At 50.0% G+C, this 19905-nt stretch overlaps 2 protein-coding genes across 7 annotated transcripts; one reads left to right on the forward strand and one right to left on the reverse strand.

Annotated features, from left to right (window-relative positions):
* The first annotated feature begins 24 nt into the window (after positions 1–24).
* Positions 25–4523, forward strand: Mylpf (myosin light chain, phosphorylatable, fast skeletal muscle). Of its 2 annotated transcripts, none has more exons than XM_038326038.1 (7): positions 25–282; positions 2067–2105; positions 3253–3345; positions 3557–3632; positions 3743–3926; positions 4189–4237; positions 4327–4523. In XM_038326038.1, the coding sequence occupies exons 2-7, from the start codon at positions 2103–2105 to the stop codon at positions 4429–4431; spliced, it is 510 nt and encodes a 169-aa protein (XP_038181966.1). In that variant the 5' UTR covers positions 25–282; positions 2067–2102; the 3' UTR covers positions 4432–4523. The 2 variants fall into 2 exon arrangements, with proteins under 2 accessions (XP_038181966.1, XP_038181974.1); XM_038326046.1 differs by having other exon boundaries at positions 2070–2105.
* On the reverse strand, positions 4513–19643 carry Septin1 (septin 1). Of its 5 annotated transcripts, XM_038325995.1 has the most exons (13): positions 10925–10966; positions 10011–10246; positions 8434–8481; positions 8170–8260; positions 7988–8074; positions 7603–7726; positions 6853–6987; positions 6653–6770; positions 6008–6109; positions 5788–5887; positions 5435–5600; positions 5126–5216; positions 4513–5033 (listed from the first exon to the last, which is right to left on the reverse strand). In XM_038325995.1, exons 3-13 carry the CDS (start codon positions 8434–8436, stop codon positions 4947–4949), a joined length of 1104 nt encoding a protein of 367 aa, XP_038181923.1. In that variant the 5' UTR covers positions 8437–8481; positions 10011–10246; positions 10925–10966; the 3' UTR covers positions 4513–4946. The 5 variants fall into 5 exon arrangements, with proteins under 5 accessions (XP_038181923.1, XP_038181932.1, XP_038181954.1 ...); XM_038326004.1 differs by lacking the exon at positions 10925–10966 and having other exon boundaries at positions 10075–10093; XM_038326026.1 differs by lacking the exons at positions 8434–8481; positions 10011–10246; positions 10925–10966 and adding an exon at positions 19274–19643.
* Between the last annotated feature and the right edge of the window lie 262 nt (positions 19644–19905).

The raw sequence follows: 19905 nt of genomic DNA on the forward strand, positions 1-19905 counted from the left end.
AGTCAGTGACAACCAGAGACAAGCGCGAGAGGAGGTGACAGCTGGGGACATCACTGAGAAGGGGCCTGAGCATCGCTGCGGCTCCTAGCCAATAAGAGTTCCGTGCTGGCCTTCTTGGGTTTCCAAAAGGGCCTCCATTCATTCGGCTCCTGAGCTGCACCACAAACCTAGTGCCCTCTTCCAGCACGGTCCACCGTGATGCCTCTAATTTGACCACAGTCAGCGTCTTCTAAAAGGCTCGCTTCTCTGAATTCCCTACTTCAGGCAGGAATCCCGGACCAGGTTTCTCTAAGTTCTCATATATAAATTGAGCTTCTCCCCCGAACGCTGAGATTTCTCAGACCTTATCCTTCTGAATGCTGTTTCAATCTCAAGAGGGGCGGGGGGAAGGGGGTGTTCCATCTCAGAACCCAAATCTATGAATCCTCAGTACCTTGAACCCTCCAGATATATATTCCTGTTCTTTGGAGGATTCAAGAACCAAGCCCTGTCGTTATCACATCACTTTAGAATTCAGTGTCTACTGACCTAGACTCCAATTTCATGAGCGCTCAAGGTTGCCCTCAGACCAAAATCATAAAGATCAGACCTTATGAGCACTAACCTAGCTTCTACACACCGCTTCCTCTGGCCTCTGTTCTCTTGAGCCCCCAAATGAACACAGCATCTACCACTCTGAAATTCTAGTCAGCCCTGCTCTCCACTTCCCAGTTCCCTACTAGCTTTTGAGTTGTGAGGCTCCCCAGTCTTGTTGGCTCCCAACTCAAGCCCAGACCCTGTAAAGACCCATCAGGTCTTCTTCTCCACTTCCCCACCTTCCACCTGATTCAAGTTTACTGAGCATGCCCCCAGGCCCATTCCCTTTTTAGAGTCTTTCTCACCTCCCAGAACCCACTAATGAGTGGGCTCCTCCATGACGTAGACCCCCACGGTACCCATATAAGGCAAAACAGCTGCCAACTAAAGCGCGGGGGGGGGGGGGGGAAGGGCTGTGCAGGAGGCCAAGGGCAGCTGCTAAGTTTAGGGTGGCTCCTTCTCTCTTCTTAGAGACAACAGGTGGCTGGGCCCCAGTGCCCAGAAAAGAAAATGTCTTAGTGGCATTGGCATGGACTGGAGGAGGGGAAGGGAGGAGACACATTCCTCAGGACATCAGGTCCTAAAGGGAGCAGGGGAGATGGGTGTCACTGCCAACCTGGGGTTTCCTCTGCTGCTATCGCCTCCATTGCATGGAGGAGGATGTGGCTCCGAGGCCCAGAACTTTATGAGAAGGGACCTCAAAGTCACAAAGTCAGCCAAACTAGTTCTCTCCCAGGAAGGAGAAGTCACTGGCTGAGCTACCTAGGGAGAAGGTGACAGCTAGCACTTCCCTCTTGGGGCCTTTGTCACTTCTCTTCTGAGGTCCGGCCTCGATTCTTCAACCCTTCCCAAGTTCACCAGCATCTCTGCTTGTCGTTGAATACCCCACGGTATCTGGTGGCCAACCTTGAACACCTAGCCCCATCACAATTCTGGCGAACCCAACAGTTGACCTTTCACTGTCCCGACCTTTGGCCATGTGCTGTGCCTTCTGTCTCACATGTCTGACCATCAGCCCTCACCTGAATCACTTCCTTAGCTTTCCGCTGAGTTCTGTTACTGCCATCACTTGCTTACTTACTAAAGCAAACCCACAAAGTCAAGTACATTGTAGGTCTGCATTAAGTGCTTACTGAGTTTGGATCTGAGCTACCCCACTTAGGGGCCCAAGGTTTGGTTCTTTTCCCCCAGAACTATGGATTGGTGGGGCCCCTCTGATTTCTGGCACAATCCAGTCCCCTTTGGGGAGAAAGAACATCTCTTCCTGTCTATCCTAATGAGACTTGCATCCCAAGACTTACTCCCTCCTCCCTTTCTGGGCTCCAGCTGCTTCAGGCCTCCAAGAAAGGAGAGGCCCCGGAGCCGGGCTATTTTAGTATCTGGGGTGGGTATCCGCAGGGCTAAGGTTACCATGGTATGTTAAGGGCTGTGGGGACAGGACTATATAACCCCAGAAGAGCTGCCCCAAGCAGATCCTCTGCCTTTTCCAGCAGGAGCCACTGCCTTGCCCCCAGGAGATCTAAGACATGGTGAGTGCAGGTCCCCAGCTGCAGTCCAAAGCTGGGTAACTCAGGGTAGCCTCACCCTTCAAAAAGGAAAAAAAAAAAGCTGGTGTTTCTCAGTCCAACTACAGGTGAGGTATGGGTGGTCTCTCAGCACCAGAGTGGAGCAGAGGGTGGAGGGGCTGAAGGACTCAGTCAAGGACAGCATGCTTGGATGGTCACCCATGGGGAGTGGGGGATCAGAGCCGCTCGAAGTCTGCTTCATCCTTTCTGTACTCATCTCTAAAGTCCTCGGGCCAGTGAGGTGACCCCACTGATAAGTGAGAAGTAGAGGTTCAGATAGGGACAGGGAATGGATTAAGCAAGCAGGTATGAGTGCCAAGTTAGTAGGCGGAGAGTCCTGAGAAGGGCGCTTGCTTGTTGGACAGGATGAAGGGACCCGGGAGTTGTAGTTGGGATGTAAGAGATACAGCCAAAAGGAGCCCTCTTAGCCAAGATGCACCAAAAGAGAGAAAGAGAGTTCAGAAAAAAGGACTCAAAGAACTCTGAATCTGATCAGGCATGGTGGTATATGGCCATAATTCCAACTATTTCCAAGACTGAGGGATTAGGATCACTGGTGTCCAGGAGTTCTAGACCAGCCTGAGCAACATAAGGAGACCTGGTCTCAAAAGAAAAAGAAAAAAGAAAGACTGAGAAGGAGGAGCTGGGGGTGGTGATGAATGTCTTTAATCCCAGGACTCAGGAGAATTAGGTGCCTTTCTGTGAGGTCAGGAGGGTCAATGTCTCCACAATGAGCTCCAGGGCTAAGTAGTGAGACCAAGGTCTTTTTTTTTCTTTGTGGTTTTATCTGCCTGCCTCTGCCTCTTTTGGGATTAGCCCACACCTGATTTAAGAAAAAAAAGAGGGGGGGGAATGTAACTCAGTGACTGGTAGTGCTTGTCTGGCAACCAAATAAAATCAGATATGGCAGCCTAGGATGCTGACCCTGGTAACTGCACTTGGAGGTAGAGATGGAGGCAAACAGGTCAGGTCATCTTCAGCCAAGTAGCAAGTCTAGGCGCTACTACACGAGACCCAGCCTTTAACCACAACAAAAGTCTGGTCTACCTCCCAGGAGGGAGGTACAGGAACAGGCCTGGGGATCGCTCCTTCTCAACCTCTACCCTCACAGGCACCCAAGAAGGCCAAGAGAAGGGCAGCAGCAGAAGGGAGCTCCAATGTCTTCTCCATGTTTGACCAGACTCAGATCCAGGAGTTCAAGGAGGTGAGCGATGGAAGCGAAGGAAAGTCCCCCACCCCCACCCCGGGAAGTGCACCTGTTGAGGGGAGGAGGAAGGTTTAGAATTCCTCCCCTCCTTGTGAAGGGTGGAGGGAGTCAGCTGGCTGAGAGCCAAAATCTGATCTGCCTGGGGCAGCACTGCTGAAGCCTCGGGCCCATTCCTGGCTTCACCTGTCCCCACCATTACTCTCCACAGGCTTTTACTGTAATTGACCAGAACCGAGATGGCATTATTGACAAGGAGGATCTCCGGGACACCTTTGCAGCCATGGGTGAGCCCCCTACTCCCGCCCATAGACAGTGAAAGCTATGGAAGCTGAGGGGACTCCAGTGGCTCTGGTCCCCAGCGCCCAGCTCCAATCCCGCTGCTCACCCCGTTCAGGCCGTCTCAATGTGAAGAATGAGGAACTCGACGCCATGATGAAGGAAGCCAGTGGGCCCATCAACTTCACCGTCTTCCTGACCATGTTTGGGGAGAAGCTGAAGGGTGCAGACCCTGAGGATGTGATCACCGGAGCCTTCAAGGTCCTGGACCCAGAGGGCAAGGGCACCATCAAGAAGCAGTTGTGAGTGGCCCCCTTCAGTAGCTCCTTAGGTTTCTATGTAAGAGTTCGAGGTTGACAGAATGAGGGAGCAGCAAGGACTGGGTGACAGGCTTGCACTTTCACAGCAAGTAAGGAGGGAAACTTGAGACAGGAGGTCACGGTGTTTGGGAGAGAGACTAAAAAGAGCCGTCGTGGTTTCAACGAAGAATGGGGTAACAGGAAAGAAATGAGAGGGGACAGGATTTATAAACCCAATCTCACCTCCCAAATGTCACCTTCTCAGCCTGGAGGAGTTGCTCACCACACAGTGTGACAGATTTTCCCAGGAGGAGGTGAGTTGGGGAGGGCCTGGGAGGGGGAAGGACTCGGGCAGTGAGAGTTCGAGGACCGGTCCTAAACTTACTCCTGCATCTTCCCACAGATCAAGAACATGTGGGCAGCCTTCCCTCCAGATGTGGGCGGCAACGTAGACTACAAGAACATCTGCTATGTCATCACACACGGTGACGCTAAGGACCAGGAATAGGGGACCCAAGGTCTCAGAGGACCTAGATAGGCATCTAGCCTCCCCAACTCCCACCCGACCCCCAATAAAACTCAACTGGTCTTTGTTTCTTATTGGTGGCAACTTCAGTTTATTTAAGCGCGAACTCAGGCGGGAGGTTGAAGCACCGCCCAGCAAGACAGGAGTGGCTAACAATGGACTAACTAGAAGCCAGAAGGCCCGCAGCGGGCAGCCCCATTCCTGCTGGGAAGAAGACTCAGGCAGCTCGGGGTGGGGTGGGGTAAGCAGTTTTTATTAGACGGAGAACTTAGAGAAACAGGGATACCCTAAGTGGAACCGGCCTTCAGTAGTCGGAGGGCGGCTCAGAACAGGGCGGAGTTGGGCGGGGCTACAAACTTCCGGATTGGAGGGACCAGTTTCAAGTGCAAGGGCGGGCCTACCCTCTAGGTCTCTGGATTGGACGCTGGGCAGTCTAGAGCCCGACGGGACCGGAGATTGGTGGTGAGCAGATGTTAGGTTGGGCGGTAGTGAAGATCTCACAGAGAGTCTGATTGCTCGCCCTGAGCCTGGCTCTGCTGCATCTGAGCTTGCATCTTCTCCAGCATTTCTTGCATGCGGCGCAGCTGTGCGGAGCAAGATTAGAAGCAGTGGGACCGGGCAAGACCGGAATGGGATCTAGGTAGCTGATTAGAGGGAAAGAGATGTGTTTGCTCACCTCTTCGTCTTTCTCGCGAATCAACTTCTCAGTGTCGGCTAGCGGCAGTATGGGCAGTGGGATCTCTGTGGCACTCTGCCGCGAAAGCTTGCTAGAAATGAGGTGGGGGGCAGAAAACAGGAACCGGATCTGAAGTTGTGGGGGCGAATACTGGGTGTAGGAGGCGGGGCCTCGTCCCTAAGGTTAGGGACGGAGTGAGAGAGGCTTAATTGGACCTAGGAGGCGGGGTTAAACCTGGTAGCAGGACCAGTCAGAAAGGCTTACCCACAGGGTGGCACCATGGAAGCACTAGAGTAGCCCGGCTCTCACCTGCGACTGGTTCGATCCCGGGCCCCAGGTCGAGCCAGACTCTGTAGGCAGCGAGCCCGATAGCCCTCGTAGAGCAGATCGTGGGTCACCTCTTTCAAGTCCTGAAGGTGGGTCTGTACCAGCATCCGCCTCAGGTTTAGGAAATCGCAGTGATGCGGGTTCTCCACTAGAGGGCGGACCAGGTAGCTTTCCGTCAAACTCCACCCTTAGGATCTTCCCTCTGGGAGTACCTCGCTGTTGCAGCCCGAGGACCCCTTGTGGCGTCTAGAAATTCTGGACTAGAGCCCACCTCGTGTTTCACACACGGACACAGACTAAGCTCCCTGCTGCTCTCTACGCAAGTCTGGCCTTACCCTCCACGGTACCCCAGGAGTAGCGACGTCCTCTCACTGGTCGGGTTCCGCCATCCCTCACCACTTCACAGGAACCAACCACCGCGAAAGGGATGCTTCCCTAGAGAGAAAGAAGTCAGGAGTCACGTTGGCTCCTCCTGGGTATAGACCTGTTTCTCAAAGCTTTCGTCTCCACTTCTGCTTTCTGTTTTTCTGTCCTTTCCACGTCCTCCAGCCAAACCTTCATCTCTTCGTTCTGCTTCTTGAATTCTTCATCCTCATCAGAGTCACATTCTGGGAACTGGTAGATGTTGATCTCCTCCTCCTTCAACTGGTCCCGGATCTCAGGGCGGACAGAGGGGGAAACTGAGGTGTGACCAACCGACATGGCATGGCCAGAGACAGTGAGGTACAGAGATACTGGGTAGTCAGAGAGAAAGAAAGACGTGAAGAATGGATGGTGGGGGTGGCCACACAAGATGACCAAAACCAAACCCTCAGACACAGGGTAGTGAGAAATTCAGAAAGACAGGACAGACATCAAAAACCCGGAAGTGGGACAGGGGAGAGCACCGTAAAGATAGCGGGCCGGGAATAGTCACTACCACAGGACCAAAGAGCTGCCAGGAGTTGTGAGCATCCCCTTTCCCTCAGCCAGGCCCTGGCCAAGCATCTAGTTCCAGGGCTGTATAATAGTCATTCTGTTCAGAGCTGTTAGGGACATGGCTGCTTGTGCAGACACCCTTTCCTCATACCCCCTCCCCAAGTCTAGCCTAGTAACTCCTGCTTTGAAAGGCCACCCCAAAGTCAAAAAAGTCACAGCAGAGATGAGGTTCAGACATTGCTTTGTTTTCACTTAGTGTTAAAGGTCAGGCCCCACCCATACCTTCTGCTTGAGAACCTGAGTTTCCCTAGGCATCAGGGCATCCGCTTTGCCAATGACGGGGATAACATTGACCTTCTCGTGCACTGCCCGGAGGAAAGCCACATCCAGGGGGCGGAGCCTGCAGCAGGAATTGATGGGTGTTCAGTTCCACAGTGCAGAGGCTTATCCAGCCTCCCCAACTCCCAGGGTGCCCTCCAGACCCTCTGCCGAAGGGTGAGATGAAGTAGAGGCAGCAGTGGACTCTGGAGTCCTGGATGTTTTTCCTGTTGAGGCCACTCTCGTCCCTGAGGTATTGCTCAAACTGCTCCTCAATGAATCTGACCACTGGCAGCCAGCTGGAGTGTGGGGAGAAGGGGTAGAATATAAGACCACAGGGCAGGGACCAGAACAAAGCTAACCAGGTCTGTGGGGCGGGAAGTAATTTCTTTGCTTCCAACCGAAACCATCAGGGGCAACTGGCAGGAGCATGGTTGAGACATCAAGAAATGAGGTGGCTCCCCACTTGTAATCCCAGCACTCAGGAAGCTGAGGCAGGAGAATTTCCACATTTGGGGCCAACATGGCCTACACAGTGAGTTCCAAGCCAGCCTGGGTTAATGTGACACCTTCCCAAAAAAAAGCAAAAACAAGCAACTGGAAAAATAAATAAATAAATAAACAAATAAAAAGGCACTGAACCAACCATGAGGCCACGATGGGTGTTCAGTAATCTCGTAATCTGTAGTCCTGAAAGGAGGACTTTGAGTTTGAGACCAGTTTGGGCCACATAGTAAATTTGAAGCCCCTGAGCCACATAGAGAAACCTTTCCTCAAAAGAGAAACACTGGACACTTCAGGCCAGATTGTTTCCAGAAACAGATGCCTCCTTTTAGGTCAAGGAGCTTGACAAACCAGCCCACAACTGACCATAGCGGAAGAGAAGCTTAGCTCTTCTCCGTTCCCCACCTCACCAGTCTGAGCAGTCCACAGAGTCCCCAAAGCCAGGAGTGTCCACCAAGGTCAGCTTCACCTTGATGCCTCCCTCCTCGATCTCCACGCCCCGGCGTTCGATGGTCAGAGTTTGTGTGGTTCGTGCTGTGGGTGCAGAGAAGTTGGCTGCATAAGCTCTAAAGCAGGACTTGGTTCTTAGCTCTGCAGCCGCCCCCCCCACCACCACCAATGTGTGTATTTCAGGGGAGGAAACAGTCTCAGAGAAAACCAGTAGCCATCCAAGTCCCCAGACAGAAAAAGAATGCAGTCTGATGACACAGGAAGAGCCAGGGACAGCACCGATAGAAGACCAGGACAGCAGCAGGGTGGGGAAGGCCACGGGGGAGGGGGGGGCGCAGATCTTACCACTGGCATCGGGCACCTGCCGATCTTCGTATAGGTTGGTGAGGAACAAGCTGTTGATGAGGGTGGATTTCCCGAGGCCTGACTCGCCTATGAACACAACAGACCTACTAGTCAGATGGGAGGGTGGCCGGGATCTCCAGAGTACATCACTACCCCCGAGTCTCTCTCCAGAACCCACAGACCTGCCACCATGAGTGTGAAGTCAAACCCCTTCTTGACAGACTTGCGGTGCAGCTGGTTGGGGAGGGCAGCAAAACCCACATATTCCTTGTCCTGTGGGGGTAAAGGAAGACAAGATGAGACTCCTGGACATGGCAAGAAGTGCCCCGGTATCACCTGAGCCCCAAAGCTAGGAAGCTGGCTTGCTGTGGTTCACTTTGATTTGGGGATCCTCATGAGGGAAGACTGGGCCCCCGGTGTCTAGATTCCTGGACCCAGAAACTCACCATGGCTCTGTTGGTTGTCGCTGCACCTGGTATTGCTCCCCACTTCCTCTGGTGGGGCAGGAAGTTCAATATATCAAACAAGGCTGGGGGTGGGGTGGGGTGGGGGGCAGTGCAGGAAGCTGAGCTGCTCAAAGAGAGGTGAGAAACCCATGCTGCATTCTCTTCTTTTCATTGAAAGATTTTATTTTTAATTTATTTGGGGGAGTGGAGGCCAGAGCAAGGCATTGAATGCCAGGACCCGGAGTCACGGTAGCTATGAACTGCCCGAGGTAGAAAATAGAAACTGAATTCAGGTCCTCTGCAAGAGCAGTTGTGCTCTCAATGGCTGAGCCACCTCTACGGTCCCAAGCATCTTTTTTCTTATCTCCGTACAGAAGCCCTTTCGTTTTCCACGTCTTATGCCAAGCCCGAAAGCAGCCCCATCGTCACGGTGAGAGGTGGATGGAGCATGAGCAGAAAGGAAGGAAACAAGATGTTCTCCTTAGCGAGTCTGGTAAGGGATTAACAAGATGATCTGAAAAAAATTCCCAGAGTGTGCAAACAACGCGAAAAGATAATAGGGTTGGGTAGGAGGGGCCAACAGTTTCCTAGGTCAGGCAATGGAATCCTTCTGAGGGGTGGTAGTGCCGGACTGGACTTGGGTACTGCCAAGCTGAAGTCCCGCTACAGTCCAGTTCCCTAGAGTTGGGATATTTGAGACGAAGTCTTGCCATCTACCCAGGCTGGCCTTGAATTTTCACGCCACCCTTGACGTCCTAAGTGTTAGGATTCCAGGCTGGCGCCACTATTACCTCAATTGTGGTTCTTTTGTTTTGTTTTTGAGACCGGGTCTCCTGTAGACCAGGCTAGCCTCCAGCTCACTTCGTAGTAGTCTAAAATGACCTTCAGCTCTTGATCCACCTTGCCTCTGGGTCCCTAATGCTGGGGATTACAAGTGTGTAATACCACACCTGGCATCTTATCACAACTATCAGAAACCCAGAACTCACACTGTAGACCAGATTGGACTGAAACTCACAGAGATCCATCTGCCTCTGCCACCCGAGTGCTGGGATTAAAGGTGTGCGCCTGGCATGGGTGTCAAATCGTATTCAAGCCTTCACACCAGACAGGCACCACCCGACTACTGACCTCAGGACCAGCCCTGACAGTTTCCTGTTCCACTAAGTGAGCAATCATTCAGTGAAATCTTCCCCAGTTGTTTCTAATTACCTAGTACCTTTCTCAGGCCCCCCGTGCCCGCATTAGCTTACCGTCTGTGTCTGATGCCTTGGCTGAACTCTGGGGACCAGGACTATGTTTTCCTAATTTCTACATTCTACACGCTTCACAACACTTGATTTGTTAGGTGTGGGTGCACGCGCGTGTGCACACACACGAAAAAAGAGTAAATGGTGCTGGAGAGGTGGCTCAGGTATTGAGAGCACTGGTTGCTCTTTAATAGGACCAGGGTTCAATTCCCAGCACCCACATGGCTCACAACTGTCTGTAACTCTTGTCAGAGAGGATCTGATACCCTCACACGGACATACATGCAAGCGAAACACCAATGTACATAAAATAAAAATAAATCTTACAAACGAGTAGATGAAGTTAGGCAGAATCAAGGTCAGAAGTCTGTAGAAAGGTTAGAAAGAGGACCTGGGAAATCTGGATTTGCCACAGACTCGCTGTGTGGCCTCAGGCAAGTCATTTGACCTCTCTAGCTCCACCTCCTCGGGGTAGGATGAAGTGTGCACCCTTGTCAGCACACGTCACCAGGACGGCTCTGGGTTTCCCATGACCTGGGCTTTAGATGTGTTCTGAGAACAAACTGCACACGTTTGAACTGGGTGACTTTGGGCATGTAAATGGAACCCTCTGGACCCTTCAAACTCTTCCTCTTAGGGTCTACACGATCTGGACCCTGTTCACTCCCTCTGTAGCCCAAGATGGCCTAGAACCTTCAGTCCTCTTGTCTCAACCTCCCGTGCTGGGACTACACTGTCCACTGTAGCCTGGCTTCTCTCTTTTGACTTTACTTATTCTGCTCCTTTCAGCCTCTGCTATGGACTGAACTTTATGATTCTGCTCCCTTCCCCCATTTATGCACTGAAGCCCTATGTGACTATATCTGCACATAGAGCCTGGAAGGAGGTAATTAAGTGTGGCTTAATCCTCCTTATAAGAGGAAAACACCCATTCCTCCCGCCTCCTGTACAGAGAAAAGGCACAGTAAGGATACATCAGGAAGGGGGCTCTGCCACCCAAGGAGTGGACTTCACTGTTGTTCCTCATTATATACAGTGGCTGCCCCTTAAGCAACTCCTGTCCTAATCGGGAATAGCAAATCCACAACTATCAGCAGAGGTTCAGCCACACTGACCAGAGCCAGGCCGGAATTCTGTTCCCTCGGGCACTGGCTCTTTCAGGACCAAAAGGAAACATCTAGATCTCTATCTCTATCCTCCGCTGCACTCAGGATTCAATGGCTGAGGTGAAATTCTCTCACCAGAGTGGTTAAATAACAAGTAGCTAATCTTCTCTTCTTGTGCGCATCTCCTGAAAAACACCTCCCTCCTAAGAACCCTCACTACACCTAGTTCCTCCCTACCACTTCCTGTCAGCTAGTTGCTGTGGTGATATTCTGTTTGTGCTTTAACAAATAAAGCTTGCCCGAAGATCAAAGTGCAGAACTAGCACACTAGTTAGCCTTAGAGGTCAGGCAGTGGTGGCGCAGACCTTTAATCCTAGCACTCGAGAGACAAGTCAGACGCAGGTGGATCTCTGTGAGTTCAAGGCCACCCTGGGCTGTGCGAGACTGATCCAGTCTGTCTAGAAAAGAAACGGAGTCAGACGGTGGAGACAGGAAGGGATATAGCTGGGCAGAGAGAGGAGAGGAGCTCGAGGCATTCATCCTGAGGATTCGTAAAGACAGGATCGCCCCGTTGGTCTGAGGATTCAGTAGAATATCTGACTTCGGGTTTTTCTTATTAAGACCAATTAGAATTTATGCTACAAGTTGCTGACTCGGCCTCCTGACCCCAGGTTAACTTTCTTTAATCAAACAAGTGTAACACACCTTTGCATCATTAAACAAATATTCCACAGCATAAACAAATGTAACATCCTTTTTTTTAAAAAGACTATTTGTTAGGTATAGTGTTCTGCCTGCATGTGTGCCTACCCACCAGAAGGGGGCACCAGATCTCATTGTAGATGATTGTGAGCCCACCCTGTAGTTGCTGAGAATTGAACTCAGGACTTCTAGAAGAACAGCCAGCAGTCAGTGCTCTTAACCTCCGAGCCATCTCTCCAGCCTATGTAACCCCTCTTAAATTAATATTCCACAACACCTCACCAGACACCACTATTGGGGAATATCATTGTAAGCATGACTTTCGTTCATGCTGCATTTGACTCTGTGAAGCTGTGCTACTGTGCCTATCTAAAACACCTGATGGTCTAATAAGATGAATAGCCAATAGCAAGGCAGGAGCAAGGATAGACAGGGCTAGCAGGCTGAGGAATAAATAGAAGGAGAGCCAAGAACAAGGAGAGGAGGACATCAGAATCAGCTATCCAGCTACACAGCAAGCCATAGAGAAAGAAGTAAACAAAGAGCTATAGATATGGAGAAAGACAAATGTCCAGAGGCAAAAAGTAGACAGAATAATTTAAGAAAAGCTGTCAAGAAACAAGCCAAGCTAAGGTCATGTACCGCCTATGCTACGGGACAGTATGTGAGCCGGGAACTGGGCTGGAGACTTAAAAACACACGCACTCAGACAGACAGAAACACGGGGACATGGGTCATCCTTGAAACAAGAATGCCAACTTTATTGTGCTCCAGGGAAGCTTATATAGGGATCCTTAACTGATAGCTATGCCCCAGCGCTTGGGATTTCCAGCTGTGAAACCCACCAGGAATCACTTCCCTGCTGTCAGGAACTCACGAGATGTCAGGAACTCACTAGAGGGTCTCATGCTCAGAGCAGCTGCAGGCGCAGGAAAACAAGTTGTTTACTCCGCTCACTCCAGCAGGCAGAGAAAGTCAAGGGGCCAGGGTCCACAGCCCCCAACAAGGTAGGGCATTCATAACTAAGAATAAGCCTCTGTGTGTGATTTATTTGGGAGCTGGGTGGTGAGCCCCTCAAAAAGCCAAAAGAGGAAAACATCACACTATACACCAGCCCTGCTTGTACTTGATCTTAGGCTTCTGAGCTTCAGCACTGAGACTCCACAAACATTTGCTGTTTGTGACAGCCAGTGCACCATATTCTGTTCTGACAGTGGTTGAATAAGAAGGACCACTGCTGGCTTAGAGAGCTGAATGCTCGGTCATCAGACAGAGGCGCTATTTGAGAAAGATTAGAAAGTGTGGCCTCCTTTGAGGAAGTGTGTCACTGAGGATGGGCTATGAGGTTAAAAAAGGCCACCCCATCTGGGCAGTGGTAACCCATGCCTTTAATCCCAGACAGAGGCAGGAGGATTTCTGGGAGCTCCAAGCCAGTCTGGTCTACAGAGTGATTTGCAGGACAGCCAGAGCTACACAGAGAAACCCTGTCTTAAAAAACTAAAAATAAATAAATGGAACCCATACCAGGCTGAGCTTCTCTCTGCTTATGGACCAGAATGTAGCTCTTGGCTACTTCTCCAGCACCGTGCCTGCTACCATGTTTCCTGCCAGGATGACAATGGACTAAACCTCTGGAAGTGTAAGCAAACCCTCAGTTAAATGCTCTCTGTTGTTGCCTTGCTCATGGACTCTCTTCACAGTAGGCCAATAAAACAGTGACCATGACAATTTGTCTGCCACGCAGCTCCCTCCCTTCCCTATCCCTGTCTAAGGCGGCCTCACCAATGCATCCAAAGCGCTCTTTGCATCTGTTGTTTCCATGCAGTGCTGGGTTTGCTTTATTTTGTTGTGGTCTTGTTTATTTGCGACAGGATGTCACTATGTAGCCCAGCCTGGCATCGAACTTACAGTGGTCCTTCTACCTTTGCCTCTCAGATTCTGAGATCACAGGTGCGCCCCAACACTGTACAGAGTGGAAGGAGCCTTGCATTAATGTGAACAGAGTAGATGAATGCCTGAGTGAACGTGTATTGTTGATGTGGGCATACCATGTCAAGAGCCTGGTGCCTCAGACCTATGGGAATGGCATCATCCCAGCTCTGGGCAGAGACACGTGGATGCTGAGAGCTTGCTAGACAGCCAGGGGGGTAAAGCTACCTTCCAGCTCAGTGACAGACCACCTCAAGGCAATATGTGAAGAGCTGTAGAGAAAGGCACACAAGTCTGGCCTTTGTGCACACGTGTGCGTACACACTTGCACACTCACGTATGTGGTGGTTTGAAAAGATAGTGGCACTATTAGGAGGTGTGACCTTGTTGGAGGAAGTGTCACCATGAGGTCTTTTTTTCTCAAGCTACACTCAGTGTGACAGTCAGTGGGCTTCCTGTTGCCTCTGAGTTAAGACGGAAGGCTCGCAGCTCCAGCCCACATCTGCCTGCATGCTACCATGCTTCCTGCTATGATGATAATGAATTGAACCTCTGAAACTGTAAGTGAGCCACCTCAGTTAAATATTTTTATTCATGAGAGTTACTATGGCTAGGCGGTGGTGGCATGTGCCTTTAATTCCAGCACTCAGGAGGTAGAGGCAGGTGGATCTCTGAGTTCAAGGCCAGGCTGGTCTACAGAGTGAGTTCTAGGACAGCCAGGGCTACACAGAGAACCCTGTCTCGAAAAACAAAAAGGAAAAAGAGGAAGAGGAAAAGAAAAGCAAGGAGGAGGAGAAAGAAAAAGAAAGAGAAGAAGGAAGAGAAGGAAGAGGAGGAAGAGTAAGAAGAAAAGAAGAGGAGGAAGAAGAGGCAGAGGAGGAGGAGGAGGAGGAGGAGGAGGAGAAGAAGAATTATAAACTAGGGCTGGGAAGAAGGCCCAGTAACAACATCTGCTGGGCAGTATGATGACCTGACTTCAGATCTGTAGCACTCATGTGCTTTATGGACCAGCAAGACAGCTAAGTAGATAAAAGCCTACATCACAATTCTAGGTGTAGATGCACATAGAACCCAGTGCTGGGAACAGGATGCAGAACAGAGATTTCTCAGGCTTGCTGGCTGCCAAAGGGCAAATCCTAGATTCAGTCAGAGGCCAAAAGCACCAGAGGAGGGCACCTAAACACAGTGCACACATACAGAGAGAGGGTGGGTAGAGAGACAGACAGAGACACAAGAAGAACTATAAACCAACCAACCAACCAACAAACAAGCCTCCCAATTGACACGTGGGAAAATGCACTAAGCAGATGGTTCTCAAAAGAAGAAATAACAATAGTCAACAAATATACTTAAACATGTCCAACATCCCAGTCATCAAGGAATTGCAGGTGAAAGCTGCTTTGAGGAGGGCTGGAGAGTTGGCCAGTAGGTAAAGATGCTTGTAGCAGCGCTGGGGACTCGAGTTCAACTCCTGGGACCATAAAATATGGATGGAAAGGGCCAGCTCCATAACATTGTCCTTTGATCTGCCACCATGCCTCGGCACATCTCTCCATCTCATCACACATACACCAATAAATTAACTAAAAATAACTGTTTTGAGATTCCACCTCACCCCAGTCAGAATGGCTATCATCAAGAAAACATGATAATGAATTCTGGGGAGAATGTGGGAGAGCTTTATCTATTCCTCGTGAGAGTGCGAACTGGTACAGCCATTTTAGAGATCACTGAAGATGTTTCTCTAAAAAAATAAAAATAGGAGCTGGAGAGATGGCTCAGTGGCTAAGGCACCTTCTGCTCTTGCAGAGAACCCAGGTTCAATTCCCAGCAACCCTGGTGGCTCACAGCCATCACCAATTCTGATTCTAGGGAATCCAATACAGGCTTCTGAGGGCACCAGGCATACTAGTGGTGCACAGATGTATACACAAGCAGAGCACTCACACAAATAATGAAAGTAGCAGGGTGTGGTAACCTATGCCTTTATTTATAGCCTTAGGGAGGCAGAGGCAGGTAGATTGCTGTAGATTATAGATTAACCTGGTCTACATACCAAGTTCCAGGCCAGGCAGGACTACATAAACTCTATGTCAGAGAGAGACTACCATCTGACCCAGCTGTCCCATTCACGGCTGCCTCCTGAGAAGGTGGAGTCTGGCCACGGGGCCCTGCTCATCCCCCGCGTACCTTTTCATAGCAGCAGGGAAAGGAAGTCAGATAGTGATGGAGAACCAGAGTGTGGCGCTCACACACAATGGAGTTTTACTCAACTCTAAAGAAAATGTAATTATGAAAATTTCAGAAAAACGAGATAGAACTGGAAAACATTACAGTGGTGAGACGAACCAGCTTTGAAAGACAAATATCTCATGTCCTCTCATACGCAGATCCTAGCTTCTAATTTCTCAGTGTGTTCATCTGGGTGGTTGTATATGTGGGTAAAGGCCCGGAAAGAGGGAAGAGGTCCATGAGATGGGGGAGAAAAGAGGCTTTAAGGGAGGAGGTGGGGTCTGGAGAGGTGGCTTGGCCACTAAGAACAAATACTGTTCTTGTAGAGGCCCAAGTTTGGTTGCAATCACCTATGTAGGATGGCTCACAACCTTCTGTAACTCCAGCTCTAGATGATCCACTGGTATGGGATATCACTTTAACTATGTAAAGATGCGATGTGTTACATTTGTTTATGCTGCATTTGTTTATTTATGCAAAGATGTGTTGTTGCTTTACCTTGCCTGCCTAAGGCACTTCACTGATCTAATAAAAAGCTGAGCAGCCAGTCAGGCGGTGGTGCAAGCCTTTAATCCCAGTACTCAGGAGGCAGAGGCAGGTGGATCTGAGTTTGAAAGACAAAAATAAACAAAAATACCATTAGGAAACCTGTCATTTTATAAATGGATTAAATTTTTGTATGATTAGAAAATTTTAATCTCGGGGGCTGGAGAGATGGCTCAGAGGTTAAGAGCACTACCTGCTCTTCCAAAGGTCCTGAGTTCAATTCCCAGCAACCACATGGTGGCTCACAACCATCTGTAATGGGGTCTGGTGCCCTCTTCTGGCCTGCAGGTGTACACACAGACAGACTATTGTATACATAATAAATATTTTTTTTAAAAAAAGAAAATTTTAATCTCGCCAGGCGGTGATGGCGCATGCCTTTAATCCCAGCACTCGTGAGCAAAAAAGAAAAATTAATCTCATATTGCTGCATTAATATAACACCAGTTTAATATGTATCCTTCTAGATTTTCTTCTTTGTCTATACATAGATACTGATGTATATTTCTCTCCTTTTGTTTTTGTTTTTCAAGACAGGGTTTCTCTGTAGCTTTGGAGTCTGTCCTGGAACTCACTCTGAAGACCAGGCTGGCCTCGAACTCACAGAGATCCACCTGCCTCTGCCTCCAGAGTGCTGGGATTAAAGGCGTGCGTCACCACTGCCCAGCTTGTTTTGTTTTTTGAGACAGGGTCTCACCATAATCTCTGACCTGAAGCTAACTCTGTGTAGATCAGGCTGGCCTAGACCTCACAGAGCTCTCCCTGCCTCTGCTTCCTAAGTGCCGAGAGAGGAAAGAACCACCATGGCTGCCTTACTTTCTTTCTTTTAACATTTTTATTTATTGTGCGCATGTATGATTGTCACATTGCAAGTATAAGAAGTCAGGGGATAACTTGCCAGAATCAGCTCTCTGCTGCCACCATGTGGGCGGCCCAGGGATCAAACTGAGGTTGTCAACTGGGTAGTAAGTACTTTACCCTCCAACTCATCTTGCTGCCCCCAGTGATGCATTTTTAAGGTAAAGTTTTCTTTATTGCTGTATTATCTGTAGACCAGGTTGGCCTCAAACTCACAGAGATCCACCTGCCTCTGCCTCCCAAGTGCATGGATTAAAGGCGTGTGCTAACAGGATGGGCACAAATTAATATTTTTAAAATTTCAGGACAGGGCCGGGCGGTGGTGGCGCACGCCTTTAATCCCAGCACTCGGGAGGCAGAGGCAGGCGGATCTCTGTGAGTTCGAGGCCAGCCTGGTCTACAAGAGCTAGGTCCAGGACAGGCTCTTAAAAAAGCTGCAGAGAAACCCTGTCTTGAAAAAAACCAAAAAAAAAAAAAAAAAAAAAAAAATCAGGACAGGGACAGGCGGTGGTGGCGCACGCCTTTAATCCCAGCACTCGGGAGGCAGAGACAGGTGGATCTCTGTGAGTTCGAGACCAGCCTGGTCTACAAGAGCTAGTTCCAGGACAGCTAGGGCTGTTGCACAGATAAACCCTGTCTTGAAAAAAAACATAACTTGTTTGTTGAGATATAGCATACATAACCCTGGATGGCCTCAAATTTGGGATCTTCCTGCCTCATGTCCCTAGAATGCTAGTGTTGAGTAGCGGGATAGTGGGGTGGAAAGTGAGGTCAAAATCAGCACATGAAGACAGCAGCCGGCAGAAAGGAAAATGGCCACACTCAGACCAGGAAAGCTGACAAAGCGGAGGACAGAGCAGGCGCTGTACAGTGGTTTTTATAGATGTCTTCTGAAGGCCCAATCCGTCAGGCCTGACCACCTCTGAACTTGTAACCTTTCTCCCAGCTCTGGCCCACTTCCTCTCTTGGAAATGCTTTCTTTCTTAATAAACTGCCTCTGCCTCTACCCCTGTTCTGTGTCCCCATCCAATTCTCTCTCTCTTTTTTTTTTTTTTTTTTTTTTTTTGTTTTTTTTGAGACAGGGTTTCTTGTGTAGCCTTAACTGTTCTGCAACTAAGCTCTGCAAACCAGGCTGGCCTCAAATTCACTGAGACGGGCCTGCCTCTGCCTCCCATGTGCTGGGATTAGAGCTGTGTGCCCCTGACCTCTAATTTTCAATTTTATGTATATGTGACTGTGTACAGGGTGTATGCATGGATTTATGCTTGTAAGTCCGGTATCCTTGAAGCCAGAAAAAGGACTCCCTGCCTGGAGCTAGTTACAGGCAATTATGAGCTGCTAGCTGTGGGTGTTGGGAGCTGACCTTGGTCTTCTGTAAGAACAGTGTAAGCTCTTTTTTTTTTTTAAATGTTTTATTTATCATGTATACAATATTCTGTATTGTGTGTATGCCTGCAGGCCAGAAGAGGGCACCAGACCCCATTACAGATGGTTGTGAGCCACCATGTGGTTGCTGGGAATTGAACTCAGGACCTTTGGAAGAGCAGGCAGTGCTCTTAACCTCTGAGCCATCTCTCCAGCCCGAACAGTGCAAGCTCTTAATCGCCATCTCTCCAGCTTTAATTCTCTCTCTTTTTGAGACAGGGTTTCTGTGTATAGCCTGAAACTCACTCTGTAGACCACAGAAGTCTGCCTCCCAAGTGCTGGGATCAAAAGGCATGCACCACCACAGCGACCCGGCTCTATTTATTTTCTAAATGTGTTTGTTAGATTCTTTTTTTTTTTTTTTTCCCCGCGACAGGGTTTCTTTGTGTATCCTTGGTTGTCCTGGAACTGGCTTTGTAGACCAGGCTGGCCTCAAACTCACAAAGATCCACCTCTACCTCCCAAGAGCTGAAATTAATGCCTGGCAGTTTAAGTCAGAATTTCTTAAAATTTGTAGTAATGGGGGACGTCAGAGGACAACTTGTACTCTCCTTCCACTAAGTGAGTTTCCTGAAGAGAACTCAGATTGTCAAGCTTAGTAACAATCACCTTTACCCACTGGCCCCGATTCTCCGTCTAATAATTTGTATGCTTTTCTTTAAAACTGGGAGCATTCAAAGGGACGGATGATGCGTATCATCCATATCTCAAACTTCTGCTTTAATCCATATAAAATAAAAGCCCCGTTATCCCTCTCTTTTTGTGGCAGGATCGAAGACTCTAGGCACTCACCTCTACAAAAGAAAGCCTGCCTACAACACAAGATCCTGGGATTGTTTCCAGTGACTAGGTCGCATGGAACATGGCCCCACCAAGATGGATTCTCCAGTCTCTCCCTGGGTTTGGCCTTTGCAAAACTGGCAGCCTTTGTTTCTCTACCTTTGTCTCTGCCTGTGGCCCTTTGTTCTGACTCCCGCCTGTTTCTCTGCAGGCTCTCCGCATCTTAGGGCCCAGGACTCCGCTGGGGGGACTTGACACCCCTTATCTGTTTCTACATCTCTTTGTCTCCGGTACCAGTCTCTAGGTCCTGCCTCTGTGCGTCGTCTCTCGCCGACAGTGTCCTGACTCGTGGCTTTAGGGCAAAGCCCTGACAGGCTCGAGCTCGGCTAGGGTGCCGAGCCCCAGCCCAGCCCCCACCCCGAGCTGGGCTTTGTTTCCCCCGCCCCAGCGCCCCGCCCCGCCCGCCCGCCTGCCCGCCCGCCGGGTCGCCGTAGCCCTTTGTCTGCCCTGGTCTCTCCCACCCCATCCCCGGGCTCTTTCCCCGTTGTCCCGCGCGGGCAGCCGGGCCGCACCGCGCCAGTTAGACGAGCCGGGGAGGCCCGCCGCTAACGCCGCAGGGCACCGCTGGAGTGGTCCTCGTGGCC

The sequence above is a fragment of the Arvicola amphibius genome, chromosome 1 (assembly GCF_903992535.2).
Source record: "Arvicola amphibius chromosome 1, mArvAmp1.2, whole genome shotgun sequence".
Taxonomy (NCBI): Eukaryota; Metazoa; Chordata; class Mammalia; order Rodentia; family Cricetidae; genus Arvicola; species Arvicola amphibius.